At 43.4% G+C, this 27,267-nt stretch overlaps 1 protein-coding gene across 1 annotated transcript; it reads right to left on the bottom strand.

Annotated features, from left to right (window-relative positions):
* Positions 1 to 101: 101 nt before the first annotated feature.
* Positions 102 to 25,348, bottom strand: ttll11 (tubulin tyrosine ligase-like family, member 11). The gene is given in 11 exon segments (XM_012866181.3): positions 102 to 926; positions 3,774 to 3,880; positions 6,173 to 6,421; positions 12,176 to 12,288; positions 12,372 to 12,467; positions 16,347 to 16,631; positions 16,708 to 16,998; positions 18,748 to 18,881; positions 20,508 to 20,607; positions 24,295 to 24,759; positions 24,761 to 25,348. Coding segments are annotated over 11 exon segments (2,175 nt in total). The 5' UTR covers positions 24,782 to 25,348; the 3' UTR covers positions 102 to 612.
* Between the last annotated feature and the right edge of the window lie 1,919 nt (positions 25,349 to 27,267).

The raw sequence follows: 27,267 nt of genomic DNA, 5'->3' as shown, positions 1-27,267 counted from the left end.
GGCACTGATCCTCATCCCGGCCGCTTCCCACTCGGCTGCGAACCGCTCCAGTGAGATAAAACGTTATGAACAGAATCGGTGAAAACGCCTTTTGTTTTTTGTTTTCAAAGATATCCTACATTTTTGAGATGCAAGTGTATAATACACTCAAGATGCTCCCTCACACCCACCTGTTTCTTTGATCTGTGTGAATTAGCTGACATAAAGTGTCTAATATTATTCCTGAAAAAAAAAAATAATGTTTTAGTGGAGATATAGCCAGACAAAAGGGAAGGGAAGCAAATAGCTGCCCTCTGGAATCAAACAGTACATGGAAAGCAGCCATATCCTCCGCCTGACAGGACCACACTGTTAACGTATGATCCCACCAGGAAGAGAGGAAGGAACCCACCAGCCTTACCATTTCAGTCCCCCTGAGGCCATCTCCCTCCTCAGAAGGGGAAAAAAAAAAAAGCAATCAGGCAGAGAGCGGTCCTCCGACAAGTCAACCAGCAGGGGTCAAGCTAGCCCATCTCAGGAGCTGCAGAGGAGAAATGGACCCTTAATCTCCTCCGCTCCTGTGGAGGGGGTTCAAGGCAATGCAGCTGGAGTCGGACAGCCAGTTCCCTCTCATCAGTTCTCCACGTTTGCCCTGAGCGCGCGAGGCTTCAGTCTTTGATGCAGCCGGCAGTCCTGGCTCGTGGCCCTTCGCTGAGCGGCCGGGGAGCTGAGCTGAGGGTTGGAGAGGCACAGCGTCTGAGTTTTGACGGGTCGCGGCAACGCCCTGCTGCAGCTCAACGAGCGTCTGTCCTCGACACCAGACTGGGGCCCGAGGGAAGCCTCGCACAGGTCCAGCAAGGACCCCACCTGCTCCCTCAGCGTCAGGGATTTGAACCTCCGGCCCGCCAGGTAGAAAAAGGCTTCCACGAACGCTTGCAGTCCCATCCCTGTATGTCAGAAGGTAACGCTGACATAAAACGGCAACAACTTTCAGGCAGACACACAGCTCCTTCAACAGTTATTGACACTCATCGTAAAGACGTGTAAACGCCTTAAATAAAAAAAAAGAAAAAAAAGAAAAAGATTTTCTATTTTTAAATAAAGAAAAACCTAATGTTTAATGTCAATACATTTATTCAAAGGGGGAAAAAAGTTAGGAAATATATATTGCAGGAGTCCCTGCTACTAAATATTATGTCCAACCATCTGTGGTTAATCAGGCAGCACTTAGTCGCCCATAACGTAACTAACTCTAACATAACTCTAAATCATCCAGAGTCTAGGGTTCTCTGTTTCAGTCTAGGGACTGAGATGGGCTTTAAAGAGGTCGATATTGTTTCTAATGAATCATGTGTGTTACTTTGGCCACATGTCAAGACACGGTGATGACATATTATCAATCTCGACCCAGATGCCATCCAATTTTTTTTAAACATTTACTATAAATTGTATTATTATTATTATTATTATTATTATTATTATTATTATTATTATTGTTAAAAAGCGTTCTAGATGCAATGCCTTCTGACAAGGTTGCTCGGTCCTCAATCATCCTAAACAGTGGGCATTAGGGCGCTTTCCCACATAATCATTCTCTGTTACATCCTGCCCACACAGAGCAATTATTCTTAAAAAGCTCAATCTGAAGATGATCTGATGGAAGCGAAAGGTCCCAGTTAGTTTGGCGTTTAGCCTTTTTTACATGTATGATGGTAGAAAAGACAGTGTTTTCTAGGCAAGTCTCCCAAACCAAAGATTAGCATGTAGTATCTAAAAGTGATTGATAACAGTTGTCTAACAGTGAGTATGTTTTTTAATCAGATATGGGCAAATTAAGGCGCTAGGCCATTTGTGGATCTGTTTCTCTGACTTAAGAAAACCAACAGACATCTGCCTTACTTTAAAGGCTCTACATCATGCTTTTTCAAGCCTTCCAACGTCATCTAGAGGAATATATATGCTGAAATATTGCCTTTGGCGCTACGGAGTACTCATTTGCTATAAAATATTAGTTGCTATAGATATTACGTAGACCGGTCATGGGCACTCATTTGAGGATTACTCAGACATGCATGAATCGAGCAAAATACCACTTTGATACCATGATTTTGATAAAGGAATAGCATCCTGACATAGTTAAAATCTCAAAAAAGTTGATTTTGCATGATATAAGTTTGCCCATCTTCAGCGTAACAGGTTCAGCGAAATGAGCCACTGCCATGGATTACCAATAAAAACACTAATCCGATTAAAAAAAGCATGATTATTTGGTAATAATTTAGTTATATGTGTTCTATAGGCATTGTTGGGAGTCCTACTAATTGTAGCAATGACGATTCCTCCTCTTGAATAAAAGTTCTCAACTGTAATATAGGGTGGATTCATTTTTATTTTTTATTTTGAGATTTCAAGTTCAATGGACACTGAAATGGAAAGGTAAAAGATAAGAAAGGGAGAAAGGAAGACAAAAACACGTGGGAAAAAAGGATGGATTTTAATAGTGCGTTCGGATCAACCGTGGTGTTCGTGGCGTGAACGGTGGATTTACATATTATGACTATGCTAATGGCACAGTCAAGAGTGAATTCTGTGCGGTCCATGCAGAACGAGAGCAGGATTCCAAAAATCTGAACTTTTCTGTCAAATCGTGACGCGGCAACCAATCAGGGACCGGTTGTTGTTGTGACACACGATGCGCAAGGAGCGTAGAGAAGACAAATATTTTTATAATCGAAATAGGAGATAATGAAATTATGAAGTAAGGAATGCTCTTCAGAGGTTTGAAAAAAAGCTGTTTTAGTTCAGCCCTTAGGTTTTTTGCTTAGGGGAATGCTAACCCCTGCCCTGACAATGGGCTTTCCAAAAGGCTGCCAACGTTTCCTAGCATGTTCCACGAAAGAGAGTTTGAGCCTCAAGAGGATGAAATTGAGCTACTTTGATGTAGCTCCTTTAGTCCTTCTGTTATCTGCTGAAGATGGCTCTTAGTTAGCTCACCTTTCTATGAAACATGCCCAAGGTGGGTACAAATTAACCTCCTCTGGCAGACGGCTTCTTGTTCAAACAGCACAAAATCACCAAAACTGCAGGAGCACAAGATGCCAGTTTAAACAACTTGTTTTGTGCTTTCCCTTACACTCATTTTTAAACATCTCACTGATACTGAAAATAGCCAAATCTGACAGTTCTTTCCACAGTAACATTTATTTATTTATTTACCAGACAGCGTTGTTGCTAGCGTGACCAGGTAGCGCTAACAGCCACACGTTTCTGAGGTTCTGACAGTACGGTTTTAATTTGATCAGAAAAAGCAGATTAGAAACCTATGAAATGACCAGGGTTTATCCCTCCTAATTTCTACTCTTACATTTTTGAAAGTTGACTCTTCTCGACTCCCTAGAAATCCACCTGACCAAGCGCGCGCACAGCCACATGGTGGAAACAGACCGCGACTCTAGTCCTGCTGAATACATTTGAGCTAATCTGAAATTCAGCCTACACGCTCCACAGCATGGGCCCCTCCATTCGGGTCCATTTGCTTTCCAGCTATCTACTCCACGCCGCAAACATTGGGAGGTGCGGCGCCTGAATAATGCATGATGGGACGGCGTCGGCGTTGTCATGCTGTGATCTTGCCTCATTTCAATTATGGGAGAAGGGAGTCTGACAGAGAATGACAAGCAATTATGGGAGAGCGCATTATTTGCTCAGAGACTCAAGGATGCCCGGCTCGCTTGCTCTCCAAGCGCACCGTGTGGGGACTTTCTTGCCTTGGCGTGCAGACGTATGTTTGTTACCTGCTTCTCGGGAGTCGGGCAGGGCACAGGACCATCGACGTGTGATGTCTATATACAAGATGTCCACTGAGGCCATGGTGAAGTTGCTGTTGCTCAGTTTACAAGTCCTGGAAACATACAGATATATTAGTGTTTAAATTGATCATATTCCACTAAAATCTAACACCTACACCCTAAAAACCCCCAAAAAAAACACATTTTAAAGGACTTTTAGGATGCAGCGAATAGCTTTGGTTACTTAAGTGTAGATCTGATCAAGAGGTTTATGAATGATTTATGATCTTTGGTTTTTGTAAAGCTCTGAGCTGGTCTATCAGAGCTATAACATAAGAACAGCATTCAAAAGCCTTTTTTTCATAGTTATTCCCTCAGCAGTTATTGTCATTTTTTAGTAGAAGCAGAGGCGACGAGGTGAGTCAGTTGTTAAAGAGCAGACTAAATAATTACAAAGTTGCCTTTACTAGCTTAGTGATAAGCACTGATGGCACCTCCAGTACAGCAGTGCTGGTGTGTAATCCCCAGAGAATGCACACCCTTACCGTAATTGTAACATTTATAAAAGGCCGTCAATTTTTATAAATCCACAATGTTTCACGTTAATCGTCCAAAGTTCGGAAGAATAAAAAAACGTTTTTTCTTCTCTGTTCATCCTTCCTGTTATCTGCTGAAAGTCTTGCTCTCTCTTTTGCAACCCGAATTAACCACGTTTACTTTAGTACATACATACTTTAAATAGCTTCTCTTGTTTCTTTCAAATTAATCTAATTTGATCAGGAAAATGTATTTATTTATTTATTTTTAGGTTTTCTAACTAGCTGGTTAGCCGTCAGGGCTAGCCGAGCTAAACGGACAATTCTCGATGTCCAGAGGGTTTTGTCAGCTTTACTCCGTTCTAAATCGAATGGTGAAACACTGCATATCTTACATGGATTCATGTTAATATTTCACTAAACCTGAGCTGTCAGACAGTGAGCCAGTGCTCTGGGGACGGAGAGACAGAGTAAGCAACGTTCACCCAAAGAGCGACGGCCACTGCAGCATCTGTCTATGACACGGTTTCTTTAGAGTACAATATTATCTTAATAGGCTGCAGCTACTTGACGTGAACAGAGAACATGTCTGGCACATCTTTTCATGAGCTCGGCAACAGAACAAGATGCAATGTTCACCTTTTTTAAGTCAGATGATAATGAGACTTTAAAAAGGGAAGCTTGTTCAATGTGCGGCTGTTGTGTTGTGGCAGTATCTCAACAATACAGCGGGAATTGATTTTGTGTTTATGCTGCATCAGACAGGAAAAAGAGCCACAGCTCGGCGAGAGCTTAGTGTGAAGCAGGACAAAAGCATAGAAAGGTACTACTTTTAATGAGATATCTGGCATCCTGCAGACTGTTTTTACAAACAGATGGGCTTGCAACCTTAATTGCAGAGAGATAGCGATGTTTATTTTTTTCTGTGTTATTTAACAGACTCTATATGTTTAGTTGGTTTTTGTATTGTTTGTTTTTTAACACATGATCATAATTATTATCTAAGAGGAGTTTCAACAAACACTTTGAGAGATCTTCACTTATAAATGTTCATAAATGCTAAAATGTCAGTCTTTTCCAGACTCAAATTCACAGAGCTCTCAGCTGATTTTAGCCCATAATTAAAGTATAAAGATAAAATGTATTCCAGATATTTAAACAGGGGTCAGACTTTAAATATGGAACCTGCAAATCAGATGGACGGATGGACAGGTTGATGGGAGGATGGCAATAAAACCTGGAAATGCAGATATTTATCCAAATTTTATTCCAAATTCCAGATTATTCATTAATTCTATAAACTCAATTAGAAAACAATACGGTAAAATATAGTGCATTATTTAGTGAAGGGTATTCTACATGAAATACAAGGTTCACCTTTAACAGAGATGAAGTCTGCGTCATTACACCGTGCTTACAGTAGCCCTTTTCACCTTTCAGCTTAAACAGATGGGAGTCTTTGAAAGTAATTACACTGTAAGCAAAGGTTTATAGACTATGTCTTCCTGCACTGGCAGCATGATTGTTCTACAGTTTTGCTGCAGAACATAAATTAATAAAAGCCTCTCTGCTTCCAGCACTTTGAAACGGAATCTCTAAATCACGCTTCAGATGAGACTCTCCCTACTCCAGATAGAATCGGGGGAATGCACCTGTGTCTTACATTTTAAAATCAGCGTGCAGACTCTGTGCTACTAACACGGACTTCGCACCAGAAGCCTGGGTAAGCAGCGAGGAATTTTAATCAGAGAACCGGCATCTGTTTTAATCTCCTTAGTTTTACTGCAATAGAACTAAGGCTTGCCTACCGAATATCAGCAGCTGCTGTGGTAGAATACAATTAGGATTAGCAACAACCAACATGTGCACCTGATGAAGGTTCGGAAGGCTGTGGGGCCGAGGCGCATGTTGCCCTTCACCCCGAGGAAGCGTATGAAGAGAGCAGCGATTCGCTCCACCAGCCGCAGATGGTTGAACTGTTTGGTGTACTTCGGATAGACCTGCTTCAAGCACAATGGAGGCAGATTCCCCGCGTTATCTGGACACACGCCTTGCGATTCGCCGACCACTGGGTTCTCATCCCCATGATCAGCCCCGCCTGCCCTCGGTTGAAGAATCCTGATGTGGTTGCCATCATGAAACAAAGAGAAACAGACGTTTATCAGTCATTTTCGGTGTGATTCTGACTGTACAGATGTACGTGCCAGTGGTATAACAACACATGTATTTGTAGTCAACTGTAGTCAATTTCTTTTCCGGCAGGTCATTCCGGAAAAGAAATAAGTCCCGCATAGGTGATCATCATTCAGAAATGGGCGCATACAAGAATTTTTATGGCTTTCTTTTAACTCCCTGACAGACAATGAGCACATTAAAACAAACATCTACAGAACTCCACGGCAAACTAATGCAAGAACGGCAGGTAATAACAGTATGCAGGACGCTGAAGGCAAACGTAACTTAGAGCTTATCATTGTAACATTAAATCATTGTTAGAAAATATTTAAAGTATAGATAAACAGTATTATTGTACGTCCCATTACTGTTTATACTTCCATTTCATTGTTTAAAGAGATGAACGTGGCACATTCAGGCATTTTGAAAACGGCACCCATGGATGAAAGAGATCTGTAAAAGGTGCATAATTCTTTACTGGATTCACGTGTTGCGATTTGACAGAAAAGTTTCTGATTATTCCAAAAGATAACAACATGAGGAAGCACTGTGTTTGAGGTGCTATCTTAAGAATACATCCCCAGGTATGCCTCCAATTAAGTCACGCTTGTAAAGCCAGGACATAATTATGACGTTTCCAAAGCGAGTAATGGCACTGTAATTTTACTGTACTTCCTCCTACATTAAAAATAAATTTAAAATTTTTTAAAAATCCCATTGTTTTGCCATTTTGAACATAAAGCTGTATAGAAATACAATCTCTAGTCTAAGTAAATGCTTGGTATCAAGACTATTAACTTTGTTATTTAAAAACAATATTGCTAAAGACTGCTATTTTGGAAGCCCCAAAGCAACCCTTTTTGTACTGACATTGAATAAGCCAAAAAACTTAATAAAAAGTCTAGGAAGATACTAAGTCTAACCCATTTGGTACAAATATTTTACAGGTTTTGCGCTGAAGCGCCAGGCTAACGTTAGCATGATGACTCGTCGCTATGACGTGTTGATAATTCGGCCTGCGACTCATTTCCAGGTGGTTCCGGTTAATCTAGTTCAGACTAAATGTAACGAAAAAGTTGTTCTCCTGCTTCACCAACTTAACGCCTTTCTTCGAACAACGTATAATTTTCAGCTCCTTTTAGCGCAGCTCTCCCCAACACAGACAGCTGTCTCGGAGCAGGTCGTGACAGAAAGCCATTAAACACAGCAGTCAATAGTTTCTCTTAAACTCTAAATACCATTGTTAACATTGTCAGGGGCAAAAAAAAAAACAACAAATGAATGTGCACTGCCTTGCAAGCCGTGCAGATGAAAATAGGCGGTCATTTTAACACAGGCCATTTAAGCTGTGGCTGCACTGCTAGCAGAGGGCATTGCTGACATATAATCAAAGAGCCTGCGACAAAAGCAGTTATCAGGAGTCAACTTTAGTCAGAGACTATTATACAGGTCATGAAAATAAGCCTCGAACAAGAACCTGACCCAGAAAGGACCAGGCGGGGACACTTTTGTGTTGTTAAATTAAAATCTGACCTGCGTCTCAAACGCTATCCAAAAACAGGCCTTCCAGCACAGGAAAAACTTAAAAAAACAACAAAAAAACAGTTGTCCCATTGATCAAGTACATAACTTGCAATTAAAAGAATTAAAACTCTTTTTTTCCTCATTAGATGGACCTAATTTATTTATAAGAACTCTGTACAGCTCAGGTCAACACAAACGTCTATTCTCCGGCATGCTATTCCTTTCTGTTGCTACCGCCAGCATAAAATTTTGCTCGTCTCCGTTTCCAGGCTAGTATGAGAGCTGTGTGCTAAAACCCTGCCACACTGATGACATCCCCTCGTTCCCAACCCAGCCTTCCTGGCACCTCTGTAAACGTCCACGTTTACCATCCTCCCTGTGAGCAGCATGGGTGACACTAAGACAGCGTTTCTCAAAAGTTTTTAAAGAATCAATGGTCCCTGGGGATACGGAGGAACGCCGCCCACACACAGATTTAGCGAGGACGGGCTCTGCTAAAAACAGACGAGGCTTTTTCACAGACACAGACAGACTGGCTTAGAAGAATCGCCAGATACTGCGGCTCAGAAAGAGAGCAAAAAATGGAGGCAAGAAAGCTAGAAACAGGCAAAAGACAGGAGATTGATGAAGCGGGTTATGGAGATCTGATGACAAACAGTTAGGAAGAGAATACCTAAAAGGAATAAACGTGCACAAACGTTGCTGCTATTCTTTTATTCATTGAACATGAAGGTCATTGTTGGAGTACAACATGAAGAGAAACCCAAGCGGTGTTTTAAAGCTCACTTTATTTCTTAAATATGATATTTTTATGCAGCATAAAAACGATTTGTCTCCAAAAGAGGTGTTACTTGCTGTTTAAGTGATTAAAAACACTTGTTCCTCTTCCCGGTCTCTAAAGACGTGCCCAATAACAAAGCTTTGGAGCATTATATTCCCTCCAAAACAAATATCCCTTTCTGTGAAAATATTAGAGCACAGTTCATTTGAAAATTGAAAGAGTAAGGCCCAACGGGACACCAAGACATGGTTGTTCACCTAAACTGACAGGATGGGCAAGGATTGATCAGAGCATCCATCACAGCAGCCGCCAAGACGCCCATGGTTAACTCTGGAGGAGCTGCAGAGACCACAGCTCAGGAAGAAGGATATTTTTATTCGGTTGGAAAAGGTGCTGGAATGGTTTGGATTAAAACATATTCATGTGTTAGGATGGCCCCGTCAAAGTCCAGACCTAAATCCAAATAAGCATTTGTGACAAGGCACATATCCAATGATATTAAGGTGTTAGGTTATAAACGGTGAAAAGTTCCAAAGCATAGGAAGACTTTTACAAAAGGCACTGAAAGAAATCCAGAAGAACTTTGCCACAACGCCCGGTTCTCAGCTTGCCTCATCTCCCTTTATGCAGAGAATACATTCACAGTGGGGATGGTTTCGCACCATGTGCCTGTGAATTTAAGCTTTTCACCTTTAACGATGGTTCATAAATCACTTTCTAACAGAGAATACTCCGAATTAATGAGCTGGGTTTCTGCACTACATATCTGAAAGTCACTGATACTGTCACAAAGTCCCAGACACAATTCCTCATTAATCTCTTGTCCCTTCTCACCAAAGGGACTCTTTTCTTCCCTTTTGTTCTATCATTTGGGTTTGAATTCTTAAAATAAAAAAATAAAAAATAGTAGCACATGCTCTGGTAGGTCTTGCCTTTATTACTCTTCATATTAACGAGTGAAATCCCTACATGTGTGAATGCTGACTAAACCTGTTCTAAATGACTGAATCCCATCAATTCCACCCCCCCCCCCCCTAAGCTTATATCTTTTTAAAACATAAAGTGAAATTTTTATGTTCAATAGCCATTCAGGTTTGTTTTTTTCCTCTTCTCATAATAAAACCTGTTAGCTGCTCTCAATCAGAAAAAATCTAATTTCATGTCAAACTGTCGTTTTTATAAACCGGCTCAATGAGCTGCTCATCGTTAAATTCCTCCCTTATTTTTTTAAGTATATCGTTATAACATATAACGATATACTTATATAACATTTGAGTCATAATCGTCCTTTCCTCTCAGCTCATCCCGCCCATTTTAAAGGTTTTCCAAATCGAAATTCAGGTCTGAGTGATGAAGTTTAAATCTTTGGTTGGTGATTGCTTTTTCTAGCCTAACGGGAAATTAAAATCCAAGATGCAGAAAACAAGAGCCTTGATTTCTCTGATCTTCCTCATAGTCGTGATCTAAAACTGTGAAGTCTTTGGCTCAGTAAGTATTTTTCAATCTTAGGGGTACAAAACACATTAAAGAGGAAAACTGCGCTGCGGGCTCTTTGGTAGTCATTGCAGTTTGAATGCAATAGAAAATGAAGGAATTGTAAGATTATTCATATTTATGCATCAAGGCATATGTCTTTAGCCTTTAAATCATTTTTGGTGAATTAAAGAAAAGAATGCTAAAGAATGCTATAATGTGTTTGTTAATGTAGCCATAAACAGATAATGCTGGACATTCTTAGTCTCCCGTGGTAGGAAAGAATGAATAGTGGGGGAAAAAAAGTAAATTGATCTGAGTATTTCACCTCTGGATTTTGGATCAGAACCGCTCAAGGGCAAAATCGGCCGAATCAGATCTCAGGCCGATTGATTGGTGCATGTCTAGGAAATATCAACTTGCCCTTTGGTTTGTTTAAACAAGCTGTTAATAAGATTCTTGGTCAGCGGGTCAGTGACTGATATTCACCAGGGAATTAAAAACAAACAGGAGGTTTGCCCGTAGCTTGCATCCTCTCTCTCTCTGTTTGCCTGTGTATTCTGCTGGCTCCTCAGTTCTTTTTCCACCAGTCCAAATCCTTTCAGGTAAATCTAAACTACACATAGGCTGATTACCAGCATCACAGTATGATAGGTTTTGAATGAGTTAATATCCTTCTTTCTGCAAATGCTTGCAGAAACCGTCCGCATGCCTAGATGCTGGATTTTATACACTTGTGATCATGGGAGTGGTTGGTACTCCACTGAGCATCTTTAACATTTTTCTATTTCCCAGACCTGAACAATCAAAAAAACGCTTAATCCATTTAAACAGAGCCTGTCACACAACACGAAGCAGGCTCGAATATCTCAAAAAGTAATCCATCGGTGCGCATCTAAAGAAATTCACGAACAGATGAGAAAGGTCATCGATGCCTATCAGTTTCTCTTGGGGCCGGGCTGGTTTGAGCGATACCTATGAAGTATAATGGACATAAGAGTAAAAGATTAATGTCTTTTTTCCCCCTTTAAGACATTAAATCAGCATTTGAGAAGTATATTTTCTATTCACTATGGCTTTCTTGTCGGATATAAAAATGGATTTAATGACCTGAAACAAAAGAGTCGTAAGAGAGCAAATGCTTTGTCACTGGATCTGTTGGAGTAAAATATGTAGCTGATAAATGGTATATTTTACATCATTTGTTTCAGGAATGTTTACTCAAAGTTAGTAAAGTTTCAAACCCCTCCTGGTTTCTTGAAAACTAAATGCTCAGTCTAAAGATTGAGATGGTAAGGCTTTAAATGATCTCCCTTCTGAGGGGCCAGAGGACTGAGCCGACCTATTAAGCATAATGGACATTAGATTAAAGGATTACAGGATGTTTAACAGAGTGCAGGCAGAAATTAGTTCAACAGGAAGTTAAGTGGGCATCATCTACAAGGAGAAGAAAAGATCAAATATTGAGGCTAATCTAGAGATAAGGTAGGGACAATTTTAAGCAGAAGGAAAAGAATAAGAATGATTGAAAAAGATGAGGAAAATAAGATGAAAGCAGGCGGGAAACAGTAAATCCGCTTTTCATAAAGAAATATAGAATGATGGGGGGGAAAAGCCACTCCCTAATTGAGAAGGAGATATATTTCCAGGCACCACACAGGGCCAGCCGAGCAGAGAGATTGAGCCACTACGCTCACAAGTGATGTGTGAGTTTCCTTCACGCCTCAGCTGATTGAATTTTTCTCCATTTAACCAGCTTAGAGAGAGAGCTGCTGATTGGTGCCGAGCCCGGCTCCGAGGAGAGGGGTGGGCAGAGTGAGATATCGTGTTCTTAAAGCGGACGTGCTGGCAGAGAGTGGGGGCTGAGACGGAATCCCACTTCAAAAACGGTGCGCCTACGCTGAGGTGTGCGAGCTTACGCCGTCGCTTTCCTGTTGAAGGGGTCCATGAGGCGCAGCGTGTCCCTGATCACCCCCACTTTGACCTGCTCGTCCACCGGGCTGGGAACGTACTCGAAAACTCCCGGCGCCACCTGAGACAAACATGCACCTAGTTACAAGGGAGGGGTAGGTGTTGATAGCGAGATGATGCTGATGGCAGCAGCCGAAGTCTTACTTCCTGTTCATGTTCTATTCTCATACTGGGGTTGGAGTTGACCTCTAATAACACCGGCTTCAGGTTCTTCATCAGCAGGATGTCAAAACCTAGAATCTGACACACAAACACAGCAGCGATTAGAAACATGCGACATGCTTTTCCAAATACTAAACGTGGGTTCTCGCATACAGAGACGCGTTCATGACAAACGGCGCAGATAGAGTCCACACACAGAGTAGGGAGAGGATGAAACCCTCACAGGTTATAGCGGAAAGACAAACAGGACAACAGAAGCGACGAGGCTGAATCCGACAGCAGTTGTAATCAGGACTCTTTACTCTAAGCGTCTCCACGGCACGATGCTGCCACCACCGTCCGTCTCCAAAGGGATATTGAGTGTTATGTGCAGTTTTATTCATCCAGTAGGCATTTTGTTTTAGGGCTAGAACTAGAGATTGTAGATTTTGTTTAGTATAGGCCACCTGTTTTATGTCTCATTTGAAGAGTGTAGCTTTCCTACTTTCTTCCACATGCTCATCATGCCCTGCTTGGGAGTTTCTTATGGCCCTTTTTCAACAATGGCTGTCTTCTTGCCCCTCATCCATAACGGGGAGAATTGTTCTGTGTAAGACTGATATGTCACTCCAGTTTCCCAAGCTGAGCTTTGGATCTTTGCTCCTTCTCATCAAGCTGGTCTACAGTTTTTGTTTCTTAAAAAAAAAAAAAACTGAAGAAGCCTTCATCACTTTTGAATTTGTGACCAGCTTTCCTCTTCCTGCTACAGGAAAGTATCCCCACAGCATAATGCTGCCATCATCATGTTTAAACATAGCGGTGGTGTGACAGACCTTCTTGTACATACTAAATGATTTCAATCTTTCGCTGTTATGGAGTTCGAACAGTTTTTGTTCATTTTTACTTCAGAATCTGAACTGTTCAGAGTGATTCTGGGCCAAATAGAGATTCTATCAAACAAAGTTTCAGATAAAGATCCTTTACAATGCTGTTTTTATTTTATTTTTTTTCATAGGGACTACCTTAGACAAGCTGAAAAACTGCAACATAAAGACTAGTTAAACATAAACTGGATTATCCTACATCGATAACAGATTCTTTAGAACATAGTTTTTGATTAGGGAAAACAAAAATGGCAGACCTTTAGCTAGCACAATAATTTTAGGAAAATTTCTTACATCCAAAACATAGAGATAATGTTACAGTCCATGAGACAAATGACCCAGATCTACTTTTTTGGGTTAAAGTATATTGTTACAAGCGAGCCTTTTCCACCTTTTGTTTTCCTCCATCCTCCACAAAGCTTCTTATTAGTATTATAAGGTTATATTATTAAAAGATACCCTTATGACAGCGGTATTACAGTGTAGCTCAACATTTACACACAAATCTCTTAAAAAAAAAAAAAAGAAAAGCCAACACGTCTGTTGTGGAGAAACATCTTCTGTATTAGGAGGAAATCTTACCTAAAGAAAGGTATCACTAGCTTTCCTTTACCATTAATTCACAGCAGAAGAAAAAGGCAAGATAAGCTGCGCCTTACTGCCATACAAACAAACGTAAAAGAGGTCATAATGATTAAGAAATGACACTGGATAAATACAGTTCTACATCACAAAATGAAAGCTATGTTTTATTTCCTCCCGTTATAAATTTGCATGATTAATGTGGATGAACACAGTTCTCCAATCTATAAAACATCATAAGAATAGAACATAAATAACCTTTATTATCCCACGGTAAGTTCAGGTGTACCAGCAACCAATTGAAATGCAAATGAAAGCAGGCAGATACACACAAAGATAAAAAAAATATCCCTTTTTAAAACTAGAAATGTCACCATAAATTCAAGGTAGATATTTGTACAGTACTTGTGCAAATATGGAACGAGCAAAATGTCCCCAAACATGCAGACTGACAGACAGACAGATGGGTGGGATGGAGGGAGGACAGAAAGGACAGAGAGGAAGAAAAACAGAAAGAATACAATTTTATTTATAAAGCACTTTAAAAATCAACACTGTCGACCAAAGTTCTGTACGCCTAAACTAAAACAGGAGAGATAAAAGATAAAAGTCCCTAAGAATAAAATCGAATAAATGGTCAAAGCTACAAAACAGCTCAGATAATAAAACAGCAAAATAAATAAAAGCCATAAAAGTTTGAAAATGCGCTTTAAGAGACGATTTAAAAACAGGAAGTGAGTCTGATCTGCAAACGCAGATTGTTCCACGGATTGGGGGCAGCGACGGGGAAATGCTCGGTCACCTCTTAGCCTGCTCTTTGATTTCAGGAGCGCTAACACTGGACTGACCAGCCGACCTGAGGGTGAGGCAACGCACGGCTGCACCAGGTCAGACAGATACTGTGGGGCGAGATCATGCAGGCACTTCAAAACAAATAAAAGTACTTTAAAAATCAAGCCGGAAATGAACTGCCAGTGTTTTCTGGTACCGGTTAAAAGCCGCACAGCAGCATTTTTGCACCAACTGGAGTGGAGCGAGAGACGACTGGCTTAGCCCAAGTGCATTAAAGTAGTTTAAACGAGTTGGGATAAAAGCACAGATTACTTCGCAAAGTGATGTCGCAACACAAATGGTTTAATCTCGGTCAGTTGACTTAAATGGAGGGGAGAAAGGGCTGGATTTAACCTCTGATTGGACCTGAGCATCAAGCTTAAGGTCACTGTCCAGCCTCACACCCTGGTTAAAGGACCCAGACCAGAACGGGCTTTGGAGGCATCAGTGGGTCCAAACAACAGGACTTCTCTCTTTCTCTTATTCAAAGGCAGAAAAGTTTACCGACGTCCGTTTCGTTACCTCGCAAATGCAGTCCGGTAGCTGTTTTACAGAGTCACAATTATTCTGTTTTAGCAGCGTGTGGGTAAAGGGTCCTCAACAGGATTTTCTTTCAGCGTAACGGTGGACATCTGCCGGCGGGGCTGGTGTGTGGTTCCGGCGGCGGAGCGTTGCACAGTGCAGCTCGAAAGGGGCTGTTTGTCAGGATAATAACAGCTAGCGCTAGCTTTAATGCTGTTCAGGAGGTTTATAGCTGCGCTGATGCACGTTCAACAGCTTTATTGACTTCTCTATGTTGCTCAGTGTCGTACTGACCATTACGCTCATTTTTTTAATCAGCGTAACGGTCTAATTTCAGCGTAGCGGTCCAAGTTCAGCGTAACGGCCCATTACGCTGAAATGCGCTGACGAGAACCCTGCGATAGAAGGACATGAGGAAGGAAGGAAGAACATCAGGAAGGGAGGGGAGGAAGGAAGGAAGGACTTCTGAACACAAGTGAGAAAGGAAGGAGAAAAAGAAACAATGTAAGGGCACAAGGAATAAAGGGCGTAGAAAGTGATGGAAATAAGGGATTAAGGAAGAACACAGCAAAGAAAGGAGGTGCAAGGAATTAAGAAACATGGGAAACAAAGAATACAATTAGGAAGGAAACAGGGAAGAAAAAAGGAAAAAAACAGAGAGATAGAGACAAGGAACAAAGGAAGGACACAAGGAAAGACAGCATACAAAATGAGATGGATGTAAGATGCAAACAAACACGGAACAAAGGGCATGGGGATGAGCTGGGCTGAGAGAGGAAGGAAAAACATTGAATAAGGGAGGAGGAAAATACAACTGAAAGAGAAAAAGAAAGGACACAAGAATAGAAGGGAATAAAGGAGGAAGCGGGAATAAAGGAGGTAGAATGAGGGACACACGAAGAGAAGGATGCAGGGAAGGAGGAAACTACATGAGAAAGGGAGGAAGGAAGAAAAGGAAGATGGAAGGAAGAAACAGGAAATGGACTTGAGTGCAGAAATCAAAGGATTTTCCATTCTCCATCTCCCGTTTCCATGCTGATCCAGACCTGGAAAGTGATCACTTAGCTTGGGCGACAGGTGAGGCAGCGCGGCTTTTAAATCGCACACGCTTTTAGCGAACAGGTTTGGACTTGAACGCGCCTCCACAGGCCACACCCACCTGGAAACACGTGGGTCCCGGCTTGCCAGGCGGGATGTCGGCTTGGTGGTAGACTTTAAGCTCGGGCACCACGGCGATCACGGACTTGATGACCAGGGCGATGATGTCCGACCAGACCCGTTTGATGTCCACGCCCTTGGCCGCCAGCCTGTAGAGCACGCTGGAGAGCGTGCGCTTGCTGCCCGTGCTCTGGCTGTCCGAGTGCACGAAGTTGCCGCTGTGCACGTTGAGCGAGTAGTTGGTCAGGTGCATGAAGACGTGGCTCAGGTTCTTCTGGCTCGGCTCCTGCAAAGGGCGACAACGGGAGAGGTCCAGCGTTTCGGGCGAAGCCACCCGGGATCACCGGCGGCGCGAGAGCTACCTGGTACGGCTCGGTGCAGAAGCGCGTCAGGCCTTCCTTGGCGATGTAGATCTCCAGCGGGTCCAGGGACTTGATCAGCACGTAGAGGCGGATGTCGAACTTGAGCCTGTCGATGAGCAGCGGCTTGTGGATGTACTCCTGGACCACGGCCTGTCTGGGCTGGGCGCCCGTCATCAGCTTCAGGTCGCCGGGGTCCCGGATGAGGTAGATGCCGTCCCCCTGGGAGCCGCCGTCCGGCTTGACGATGAACGTGGGGCTCACGGCGGCGTCGCTCTCCTTCGCCAGGCGAGTCTGCGGCACAGAGAGGCGAGAACAGGAGAGCAGGAGTGAGGCGATCGCTTCCTTTCGGAACCGACCGCCTCACGTCCCCCGTGGGCACGGCTCAAGGGAAGCGCCGGGAAACCGGGCTTCGTCCTTTTAACCCGTGAGGTCACAATCAACCCTTTATGTAGCCTCATAGGCCTGTGCCGTGATTTGATGACGTTACGTAACGCCGTGCTGCCGCAGTACTGATGCACAGCCATGGATGGATTTCTGGATCTGTGAAGGCAGGAGGCTTTAAAGGATGAGAAGTGACTTTGAATTTAGACGTTGATATTTTGGCGCCCCCTGCTGCTGCTGCTGCGAAAAAAGCATGCAACCATTCTGGTTTTCTGCTACATTTACAACGTGTGCTGTGTTTAATTTTAATCTGGCTGTAGTTAGACAGGCTGTAAGTAAAGGCCTGATGTGATGTGATGGACCGTCGGCAGGGTGACCCCCACGTCTCGTCCGGTGTAGGCTGAATTGATAGATAGGAGATGGAAAGAGCCAGCAGCTGTCCGAGCTGGACCCAACCCCCGGGAAGACGCTCGATGAGATCATGAGACGTGGTCATAAATCGTTTTAAAAAACCTTTTCACATGTCACGCGAGACGAGTGGCACGGCGTTACGTTTAAACTTCACTGAAGCACCTAAATTGAGCATTCAGTCTTCTTTTGGCAGGAGTTGACCGGCATCCCGCATCTCCGCTTGGCCGTTCCCAAACTGACGATACAGAATAAAAGCTCATCGAGAAAATAGAAATCATATCGGTACTGACAATAAAAAAAAAATAAAAAAACTCAAAACACATACTTTAAGGGCAGCCCTGGCCGTTTTAGGCTGTTGCTTACTTTCCTGCTTTTAGATGCAGAACACACAAACACTAAATTCAAACTCAGCCCTTGATTCAACCAACTTTTTACCAAAAACGGCAAGTTTTTAAAAAGAGAAATAGGAATGCATGCTGTCTGAACTCTTTGAAGGGGGCGGAGCTTGGTGACGGAGCATTTGGGTCTGTGTTTCTGATTGGCTGGGAGGATGTAGACCCTGTCGTATTAACCTACATGATAGGCTAGAATGCAAAAGAAGGAAAAGTGTTCTTCTATTGAACTTTTTATTGACCCTTTTTTTCCCCTTATATCATTATTGAATTATCATCCGACCCTAAGATAAATTAAGGTTTTATGCAACCGGCCTAAATTACAGCCATTATGCCAGATGTTCCACCTCTGCTGGACTCACCTATACTCTTTGGCTTTTGGATTAAATAGATTTAGATATCTAAACCCTTTCTGTAGCTATTTTGTTATTTCTGTGCAGCAGCTCTGTGCGACTTGCTTGTGATAAACTACATTATAAATGAAGTTGACATTGAACCGGCTTTTGTCTCATCTATTAACCACTTTTGGAGTAAGGTCCAGTTTTTTTTTCTCTTTTTGTTAGCCTTCACCTGACTGATACCTTTGGACAACGGGATGCATGGCTTTAGCTAAAGGACGTAAATGAGCAAATGCCAGGGTTTTCTGGTCCTCAATACTAAATCATGAGGAAATGTGCTTCAATTAAGCAGAAGGATTTACCCATTTATGCGATCAGGTTGTTTTCTTTGGCCGCTTGTTTTTCAGTTAAATCACACGTGCATGCAAATCCCGTTTTGGAACATGACAACAACAAAAACAACCTGCGTTCTAAAAAGGGGGTGTATATATTTTTGTTATGCTGTGCTGCAACAGTACCTGTGTGGAAAACTGCTGGTACTCTTCGGGCAGGATCCAGGAACGCGGATAGAAGTCGTACTCCTCCGGGAAGAGCTCTTGCATGGTCCGCACCGCTCTGCTCAAGTTGATCTTCCTCAGCATTTCGACCATCCCTGCAGAGACACAATTTACGGACTATCCTGCACGGTCCAGTAAACTTGCCGCACCCTCAACGCCTTTTGGCAACCCTACAAAAGATTTGCGAAAAGCCTTTAAATCCAATTAATAGTTTTGGAATCGTCTTTTCCGCAACGAGGCAGGGACGACCCATTTTAAGCTTCCTGGCGGAGGCAGTGAGGTGTCGAAACCCTCCCAGGGTTTCAAACAGCTTCACAGGACCTCTGGAGGACAAACAGACACTAAGCATCACAGGTCCTCCACCAAGTCACATGTGTGCCTTTTTCACGTGTCCAGCCCACCTTCCCACCTTTCCGGCGCTTTTACACTTTTTAATGAGCGCCATGACTGTAGATTTGGGCACGTTTAGACAAGCAGCTATTTTCTTGTTGCCATATCCCTACCTATGGGGATCAACCCACATATCTGCCTGAATGCCATGTTCTCTTGTCTTTCTCATTTTGGAGGAGTGGCTAACAGAAAACGGGTCTGTGTGTCTAGTCCTCTTTGTACTCCAAGGAAAGAGGAATTCCTGGTTTAAAAAAAAATAAATAAATAATAGATCCACTAATCAACATACATTTACATATAAATAAAAAAAATGCTTAAGGATGTAATTTATAGAAGTTGCACCAGCAATTTCCTGACATCGATTCATCGCTGAATAAATGTACTCAAATTACTGGTTGGATCTTTTCTTTATTATTATTATCATTATTATTATTCAGTGTGAGATTGTGTGACTAAAATAGATGAATTAATTTCATTTCACAGAGCTTTACCAGGGGGTGCTGATACATGTGTAGGGTGGATAAGGGGGGGGGGGGGGGGGGGGATTTCCGTGCAGCTAGCCACATGATGCCACTGGTGGAAATATCATGCCTAAATTTATCTACAGATCCTTTGATTGCAGCAGGGATTAAATGTTTCAGTGAAAGTCGGGGGTCAGGACTAAACCAGCCACAAGCTGCATGCTGACGCAATTTACCAAAAAATTCGGATCCAGGCATGTTTTAGGGTGTGATATTAAGTCAGGCTTAGTTGTTTTATCGTTTTGATTTGCTCACCGAGGTCTATGGACAATAAAAGTAAGACCAGAATAGGGCTCTGCAGCCTGTGGCTCTATAGACCCTCCGCCGTGGCCCTTAATAACTTTTTGCAAAAAACGCTAAAGAACAGAGCAATGTTTTAAAACATCAGGGTCATTTTTTTTTTGTTATGCAATATACACGTTTTCACAATGAATGGAAGGAATATGCTTTTTTTAAGAAGGTTTTTTTTTGCCATTACATATAAATGCTGAGAGTCTCATAGAAGGATTGAACCTAAAGGTAAAAATGAAATTGTGGTCGCTTTTATTGAAAAGCGGAACAAATTTCCTACCACAGGTATTGTGAAAACAAGCCATTTTGTTTCGGGGAGTCGTGTAACTTATCCAGCCCTAAACTAATCTTGTCTGGCCGGAACGAAGGCAGAAATGGCTCTTAGGGGTGTAAAGATCGTCGACCCTTAGACTGGAGGAAACCAAGCAGGGTGCATCCATTTGTTTTCCCCTTTTACACAAAGTGACTACGCAGGCAAAGCAAAGTGACGGGCGGACTGTAGTGTGCATTCTGGAATACCTGGGAACTTGTTGACTTGTCCCGACACAATGTTTTCGTTGTCGTGGAAGGATACGCCATGCCAGTAGATGTCACACGCCGCGCGTCTTCCCAAAGGAAACTGAGAAGGAGGGATTATGAGATTTAGAAAGCGGAAGACAGAAACCGGTAAGAATAGAAAGTGGATCAGACAGCTACACTGCAAAAAGAGAACTAAAAATAAGTAGAATTTTCTTGAAATGAATGTATTTGCTCTGGATTTGAGCAGGTAAATAAGATTATCTGCCAATGGAATGAGTATTTTTACCCCTAAAATAAGATAATTAGACATCTACACCTGCACTTGAAATAAGATGATGGAGATGAATTGTCCCTATTTTAAGTGCAAAAATCTTATTCCATTGGCAAATAATCTTATTTACCTGCTCAAATCAAGGAAAAATACTCTCATTTCAAGACGATTTTTCTTATTTTTAGTTATATTTTTGCAGTGTACAGCTGATCCAGAACGCTGCTGTCCGCGTCCTCACTAAAACTAAGAAACTAGAGCACATCACCCCAGTTCTAAAGTCCTTACACTGGCTCCCTGTATATCTAAGAATAGACTTTAAAATACTTCTGTTAGTCTATAAATCCCTGAATGGCTTAGCACCTAAATACATCACAGACCTGTTATCAGTGTATCAACCCTCCAGACCACTCAGGTCTTCTGGCTCCAGCCTGCTCTGCATACCTAGAACCAGAACTAAACATGGAGAAGCAGCATTTAGTTCCTATGCTCCACTTATCTGGAACAAACTTCCGGAAAAATTGTAAAAGTGCAGAAAGCCTGAGTTCCTTTAAATCAAGATTACAAACACATTGGTTCAGGATTGCTTTTGACTGTTCTAGTTTACTGAATAGTTAAAGTTTGTAGTCCGACTGTTTTTAATATTTGCTTTTAGTTTCTATTCTCCCATGTTTTCTTTTGTTTCTACATTTCATTCCACCTTGCTTTTATTGTTTTATTTTCCTATATTTTAATCATGTGAAGCACTTTACATTGAAAGTTTTGAAATCTTTGTACTTTGTACAAATAAATTTGCCTTGCCTTGCCTAGAAGACAGCTGTCTGGACAGGGCCACAGAATGAAGGCGATCTCAGTGTAAAGTGCTTCAACAACATATAAAGCTTTCTCTCTATCTGACGTCGGTCATAATGATATGCCTCTTCTTTCTCCACCTCCGCAAACCGTGCCTTGCAAAATTATCCACTTTTTCCCCCATTTTTTCATGTTGCAAACAGAAACTTCAGTGTATTTGATTAGTTTTTTTTTTTTTTTGTAAGACCAACATAAAGTGATGTGTTGCTGTGCAGCAGAAGAACAAATCTGAAAGGCGTGGTGAACAATAGTTTGCTCCAGTTCTAGCTGCAAGCCTTTTGGGAAGCTTCTCGATCATCTTCAAAAATCCAGCAGCAGCTTTTTCTCCCCTAGTCGACAGTCGGCTCCCGCTCTGGTTTCTCTAAAACTCTCCCCCCTCGGCTGAGTTTTTAAAAAGGCCACGAGCAATGCCATCTTTGCAACGACCGGAGTGTGTTGGAAGGCCGACAGCCCCCCCCCCCCCCCCCCCCCCCCCCCCCCCCCCCCCCCCCCTGCTGGCTAGCTGTAGGGTAACTCCGTGCCAGGGCTGCCTGCCGTTAACGTGTTAGCGTGACAGCGTGCAAAAAGGAAACCCGGGCCGACTGCAAAGACCTGCTATAAATACTGCCCAGCGCATGCAAGCGTGGGAAGGGAAGGGAGGGAATGTGAGCAGTTTCTGGGGATTACACCCGGACACAGCGACCTCTTTAAAGTGGCTTCATCACTAAAATCTCTTCTTTTTTTTTTAATCATTCAGCTCTCTCCTGTTACCAGTGATCAGCAAAAGGCCTTTTTTGACACTCAAGTTACTGTCCAAAAAAGCCTTTCAGAAGTCATGGAGCTAAAAAAAACTGGATTTTTATTTATTTTGACATGTGTTTGACATGCCTGCTTAGTCACTAAAACTTGCATCAAAACGCACTGAAAGATAGAGATAATAGATAGAAAGATTAGACGCCTTTCCGTTAGATGGGGCTCAGACCCTCGGGCGGCCGTTATCGTCGCCTCGGAGAGGACTACAGCTTTATTGGATTAGGAGAGCTTAAGGCCGGTGATTTCTCCCTGTGCAAGAGAACGCCGCCTGTGGAAAGTCAGCCGGCAGGCGCACAATCAGTCGTTTCAGTCCTCCAGCACGCGTCTGGTATTCTGTCGCGTTCCCTTTCGACGCAGAGCCTGAACGTGAGACCCCGGGCTTCGGGGACTTCCTGCTTATCTCATAATAGGCTGGCTAACGGAGCCGGGCTGCTAAGGTTTCGACCCCTTCGACGTGTCGTGACAGGGCCTTTTCACGGTGACAGCAGATCCGTGGCGCTGCCGCCTTCGCTGGGGGTGCGCCGCGCTAACAAAGCCGCCCGCCGCCGTGTGCAGGCCTCTCGTGCCTGCCGTTATGGATACCGGACCCAGAGGGGGTTCGGGTGTCGAGGTTCGGTCGCCGGGTGAACGCTTGTGCGCCCTCTGCCTCCCCGTCTCGTCCCAGGCCACGCTCCTTGCGTGCGTGATGGAGGGCAGGACACACCAAGTGACCGAGGACCACATTTGTTGACTGTCGGGTTTAAATGTCGTAACCCAGGCGTAGTGGACTCGATGATCTAATATTAATGACTTTGTAGTCGAGGCTGGAGCCGCGACTGCTTGATCTTTAACTGATAAATTGTTTGTCACTGGATCCACAAAACTGCGGCCTCCGATTTGCACTCTGCCAACTTAACTCCAATACCCCCCAAATAACATCGAGTGCAAAATATCTGGCCGTCGGAAACCCCCCCCAAGTCCCCCTTTTGTGCAACTCAGAAGGACTGCAGCTGTCGTGTGAAGGCATCAGGGGATTGTTAGAGGTCAGTGGTGAACAAACAGCAACAGCAAGAGGAAGAAAGGCAGGTCAGGGGCAATGTTGTAGAGACAGCAGGGTAAAAAAAACAAAACAACAACATCTCAAGGAGCACTGTTCAATCCATCACCTGAATGTAGAGAGATTGACAGCCCACTGCAAACCTAGATGAGAAAATTAAAAAAAAGGAAACTGATCAGAGAAGCTGGGAAGAGGTCCATGATGGCGCCATGGAGATCGGGCGGGAGAAACTGTTGGCAGACTGGCCTCCGCTAAATCTGGCCTTTAAAAAAGAAGAGAAGAAAGCTCTAGTTCTAAGCAGCAGACTGCAGTAAACACGCGGCAGAAGGGAGCTCTAGTTAGACGAGGCCAAAAATCGCATATTTTGGGGAAAAAAAATAAATGCAAGAGGAGATGCGGGGAAAGGACGACAGATCCAAATATAGAGCAACCTGGGGGGGGGGGGGAAATGAGGACAGCAACGACAGACATACAGCTGGAGCCACGAAGGAATGGTTCTGATCAAAGCATCCGCACAGAACGGCCCAGTCAAAGTCCCACGCCTAAATCTCACTGAGAATATGAGGGAAGGTGACTAAAAGAAAAAAAAAAACTCTATAAAGTGTTCACTCACAGCGGCTAGTCACCCATACACTCCGCATCTTTCAGATTTGTTATAACTAAAACAATTAAATGTGTGTGCTACAGTTCACAATCGTGCACTATACTTTTAGCTGGTCCGTCTCAAATCAAATACACTGAAGTTTTGTGTTTCTTGCCAACGTGAACGGGAACGGGTTCAAAGCCAAACGCGCGCGACAGATGTTCACCCGCCACAGAACTCGTTTCCGGTGGCGCACCTCTTTCCACCTCAGCTCCTTGATGCTCAGCTTGAGGGCTTCCAGGGAGGTTTTGGCTTTGGCCGTGTCCACCGTCACGGGTCTCCTCCTCCTGGGCACCTTGGGTCCATCCTCGCCGCGCGTCTCCTGCGCGCTCCTGGACGCGCAGTTGCCGTTGCTCTCGGGCTTGCCCTGCAGGATCCTCCCTGTCCCCTTGACGTGGAGCGTCTGCTCGCAGACGGGGTCGTTCAGGTTTCTCGCGGGGACGGCAGCCCCCTGCGACGGCCTGCCGCAGGGATGCTTGCCGCCTCGTTTCCCCCTCTGCTTGCAGACGCTAGAGGAGCCCGGCGCATCCGTCCCCGCGGCGGTGGTGATGCGGCTCGGCGAGACGGGTGAGGCGCAGGGCATCTCCGCTTCGGGATCCACTTCCTCTCTCCCTGCATCCTCGCCTAGTGACTTCATCCGGCCGAGCTGAACCTTGACCTTTTCCATAACGATCGCTCATCATGCGGAACGCGGCGAATGACGCCGCGGAGCGCAGTAATCCGAAGCCAGCGAGCCGGTCACGAACAGCGTGGCCCCCGCGCTGCTATCTTGATTGGCCGCAAAACAAACGCCGTCCCTTGGCCGGGGTTACCCTCGCGGGCTTCACCGTCACCTCCATCTGCGGGGAACCCAGCAGCTCGAGCTAAACGGAAGTCACTATGAATGAACGGGGCAAATGAGATAGGCTAGCCTCTCTCCGACGAGCTAATTTCGACCATATAAAAGCGCAGCCAGCGCCGCTAGCTGCTGCATGACAGCTGAATCTCACGTTAGCCTCTTAAACTTCGCTTGGCTTACAGCGGTTCCGAAAGGCTATCCTTTGAACTCGAAACAAACTTCACGTTACCGGTACCGTCCTGAGCTCTAAGTCTCAAAATAATGCAGGAGGCAGTCCAGTGTTGGGCACGCAGCGTGCGTGTTACCGTACCCCGGCGTCGTCAGGCAGCAGCGGCCAGCGGAGACGCCTGCTGCCATCCTGTGGCCCAGCCTCCTTCTGGTTCCCATGACCACAGCTGATGCTGCATTTTGGGTACCTCGGAAAAAGTGGTACTCCTCTTTTTTTTTTTCTGTACGTTTTTTTTTATCGAAACTTTATTTGAATTCAAGTAACATTACAACTCATTACTAACCCATTACATATAAACAGCCGTCTTAAAATAGCAGTGGATAATAAAGTAAAGTTATAAAGAATCTAGAAGATGGCAGGAAAAGGAAAAACAGGCAAATGGTCGTTACTGTTTGAACATTTTTTTTTATTTATTTTTTTTTACTTTATTTATATATCAAACAAATAGTGTAGAAAGACTCGTTGAGGTACAAACATTACAACATGGGTAGAAAAAAATGTCAAAAAAATGGGGCTAAAAAAAAACAGATACATAAACAATATGGCCAATGAATGATTATAGAGCAAGATTTAAAACAAAAGAAAATTAGACATACTGGCAGTTGCTTTTTTGGCAGAAACAGATTTCACATGTTTGAATGAGGTGTAATACAGTTTAAATTGGTTAAGAAAATTTTCAAAACAAGGAGTAGAACCTCTCCATTTACAGCAATGTATATGATATTTGACAAGCAGTAATACAATATTAACCATATCTGATATTTTACTATCGAGGTCATCAACATAATACGTGGGTGATGGTTATTTCTGGGATGTCCTCAATTTTAAGGGACAACCAATTTGTAATGTCTCTCCATAGTTTAAAAGAAAAAGGACAGGGGGGAAAAAAGAGATGATTAAAGGATTCATCCGGAGATTCACAAAAGGCACAGCATGTTAAGTCAAATTTAAATCTTTTGTGCAAAAATTCTGCCACTGGGTAAATATTGTGAGAAATTTTAAAGTGAGTCTCTTTAACCTTTGGTGAAACAGGCCTTTTAACATACTTAGAGAAGCCTTCTTGTTTGAACATTAAAGCAGCCCCGTGTAACTTGCAGCCATTAAGGGGTGCGTTAGACCTGCAACTTCCAGGTTTGGTGCCCAGGAAGGCCACTGGCAACACTGCACTGTTGCAAAATTGAACAGTCTCTCTGTGTGTGTGTTTTGGAATCTGACAGCGGAGCACTTTGGACCAGTAGATTGAGAAGTCATGGAGTTACTTGTAAAGACAAAGCCACATTCACCCCTCTAGATTAAATCTTACAACTGAGAACCAAAAATATGTCTGATCAGGTAAGTGTCCTATCAGTTTTGTTTTGTAGTCACCAGACTGCCATACATGGGAGGGGTGGCCTAGTGGTTAGAGCAGTACGCTTGTGCTCTAAGAAGGATGCAAGTACCCGGTTCGATCTCAACTGCCTGCACTCTGGGTCCCTGAGCAAGACCCTTAACCCCTGATTGCTCCCCGGGCGCCACACAGTGGCAGCCCACTGCTCCCCAATGGGGATGGGTTCAATGCAGAAGTGAATTTCTCTATTGTGAGATAAATAAAGTATAAATTATTATTATTATTATTACCCTAGAATGGGTCATGTGACCCTGAACTGCAATCTAGGTCACGTGACCCATTCAGCGACAGATCGAAACCTCTCAAGTTTTCGAAAAGGATAGCCCCCACAGAGCATGGATACTCGCTAAATGCTTTATATTAACCTAAAAATAATTTAATATCTCAAATTATAGGAGCATTGCACAAGTTTAAAAGTAAAATAGTATACCTTTTCTTTACCCATACATGCCCTTATAATAGGCTGACCTGTAAAATTTGTTTTTTGCAGTGGTCTTTATAGGCTCCATTAGTCAGTTCTTGACAGAGTAATTCTCGTTGTATTTTCCCGGCGTGCAAGTTCACCTGGCTACTTTGTTGAGTCTCCGAAGTGACTATAACTTTCGTACCTCAGAAGATTACAGCCCTTTTACTGAGGAGGGACGTTTGGCCTGACAAAACCGCAAGCAGCCAACTCTCTAGCCTGTCCTGTCATTCAAAGTAAAACTAAGGAAAT

This window comes from Fundulus heteroclitus, chromosome 8 (assembly GCF_011125445.2).
Source record: "Fundulus heteroclitus isolate FHET01 chromosome 8, MU-UCD_Fhet_4.1, whole genome shotgun sequence".
Lineage (NCBI taxonomy): Eukaryota > Metazoa > Chordata > Actinopteri > Cyprinodontiformes > Fundulidae > Fundulus > Fundulus heteroclitus.
This window is presented reverse-complemented; position numbering and strand designations above follow the sequence as displayed.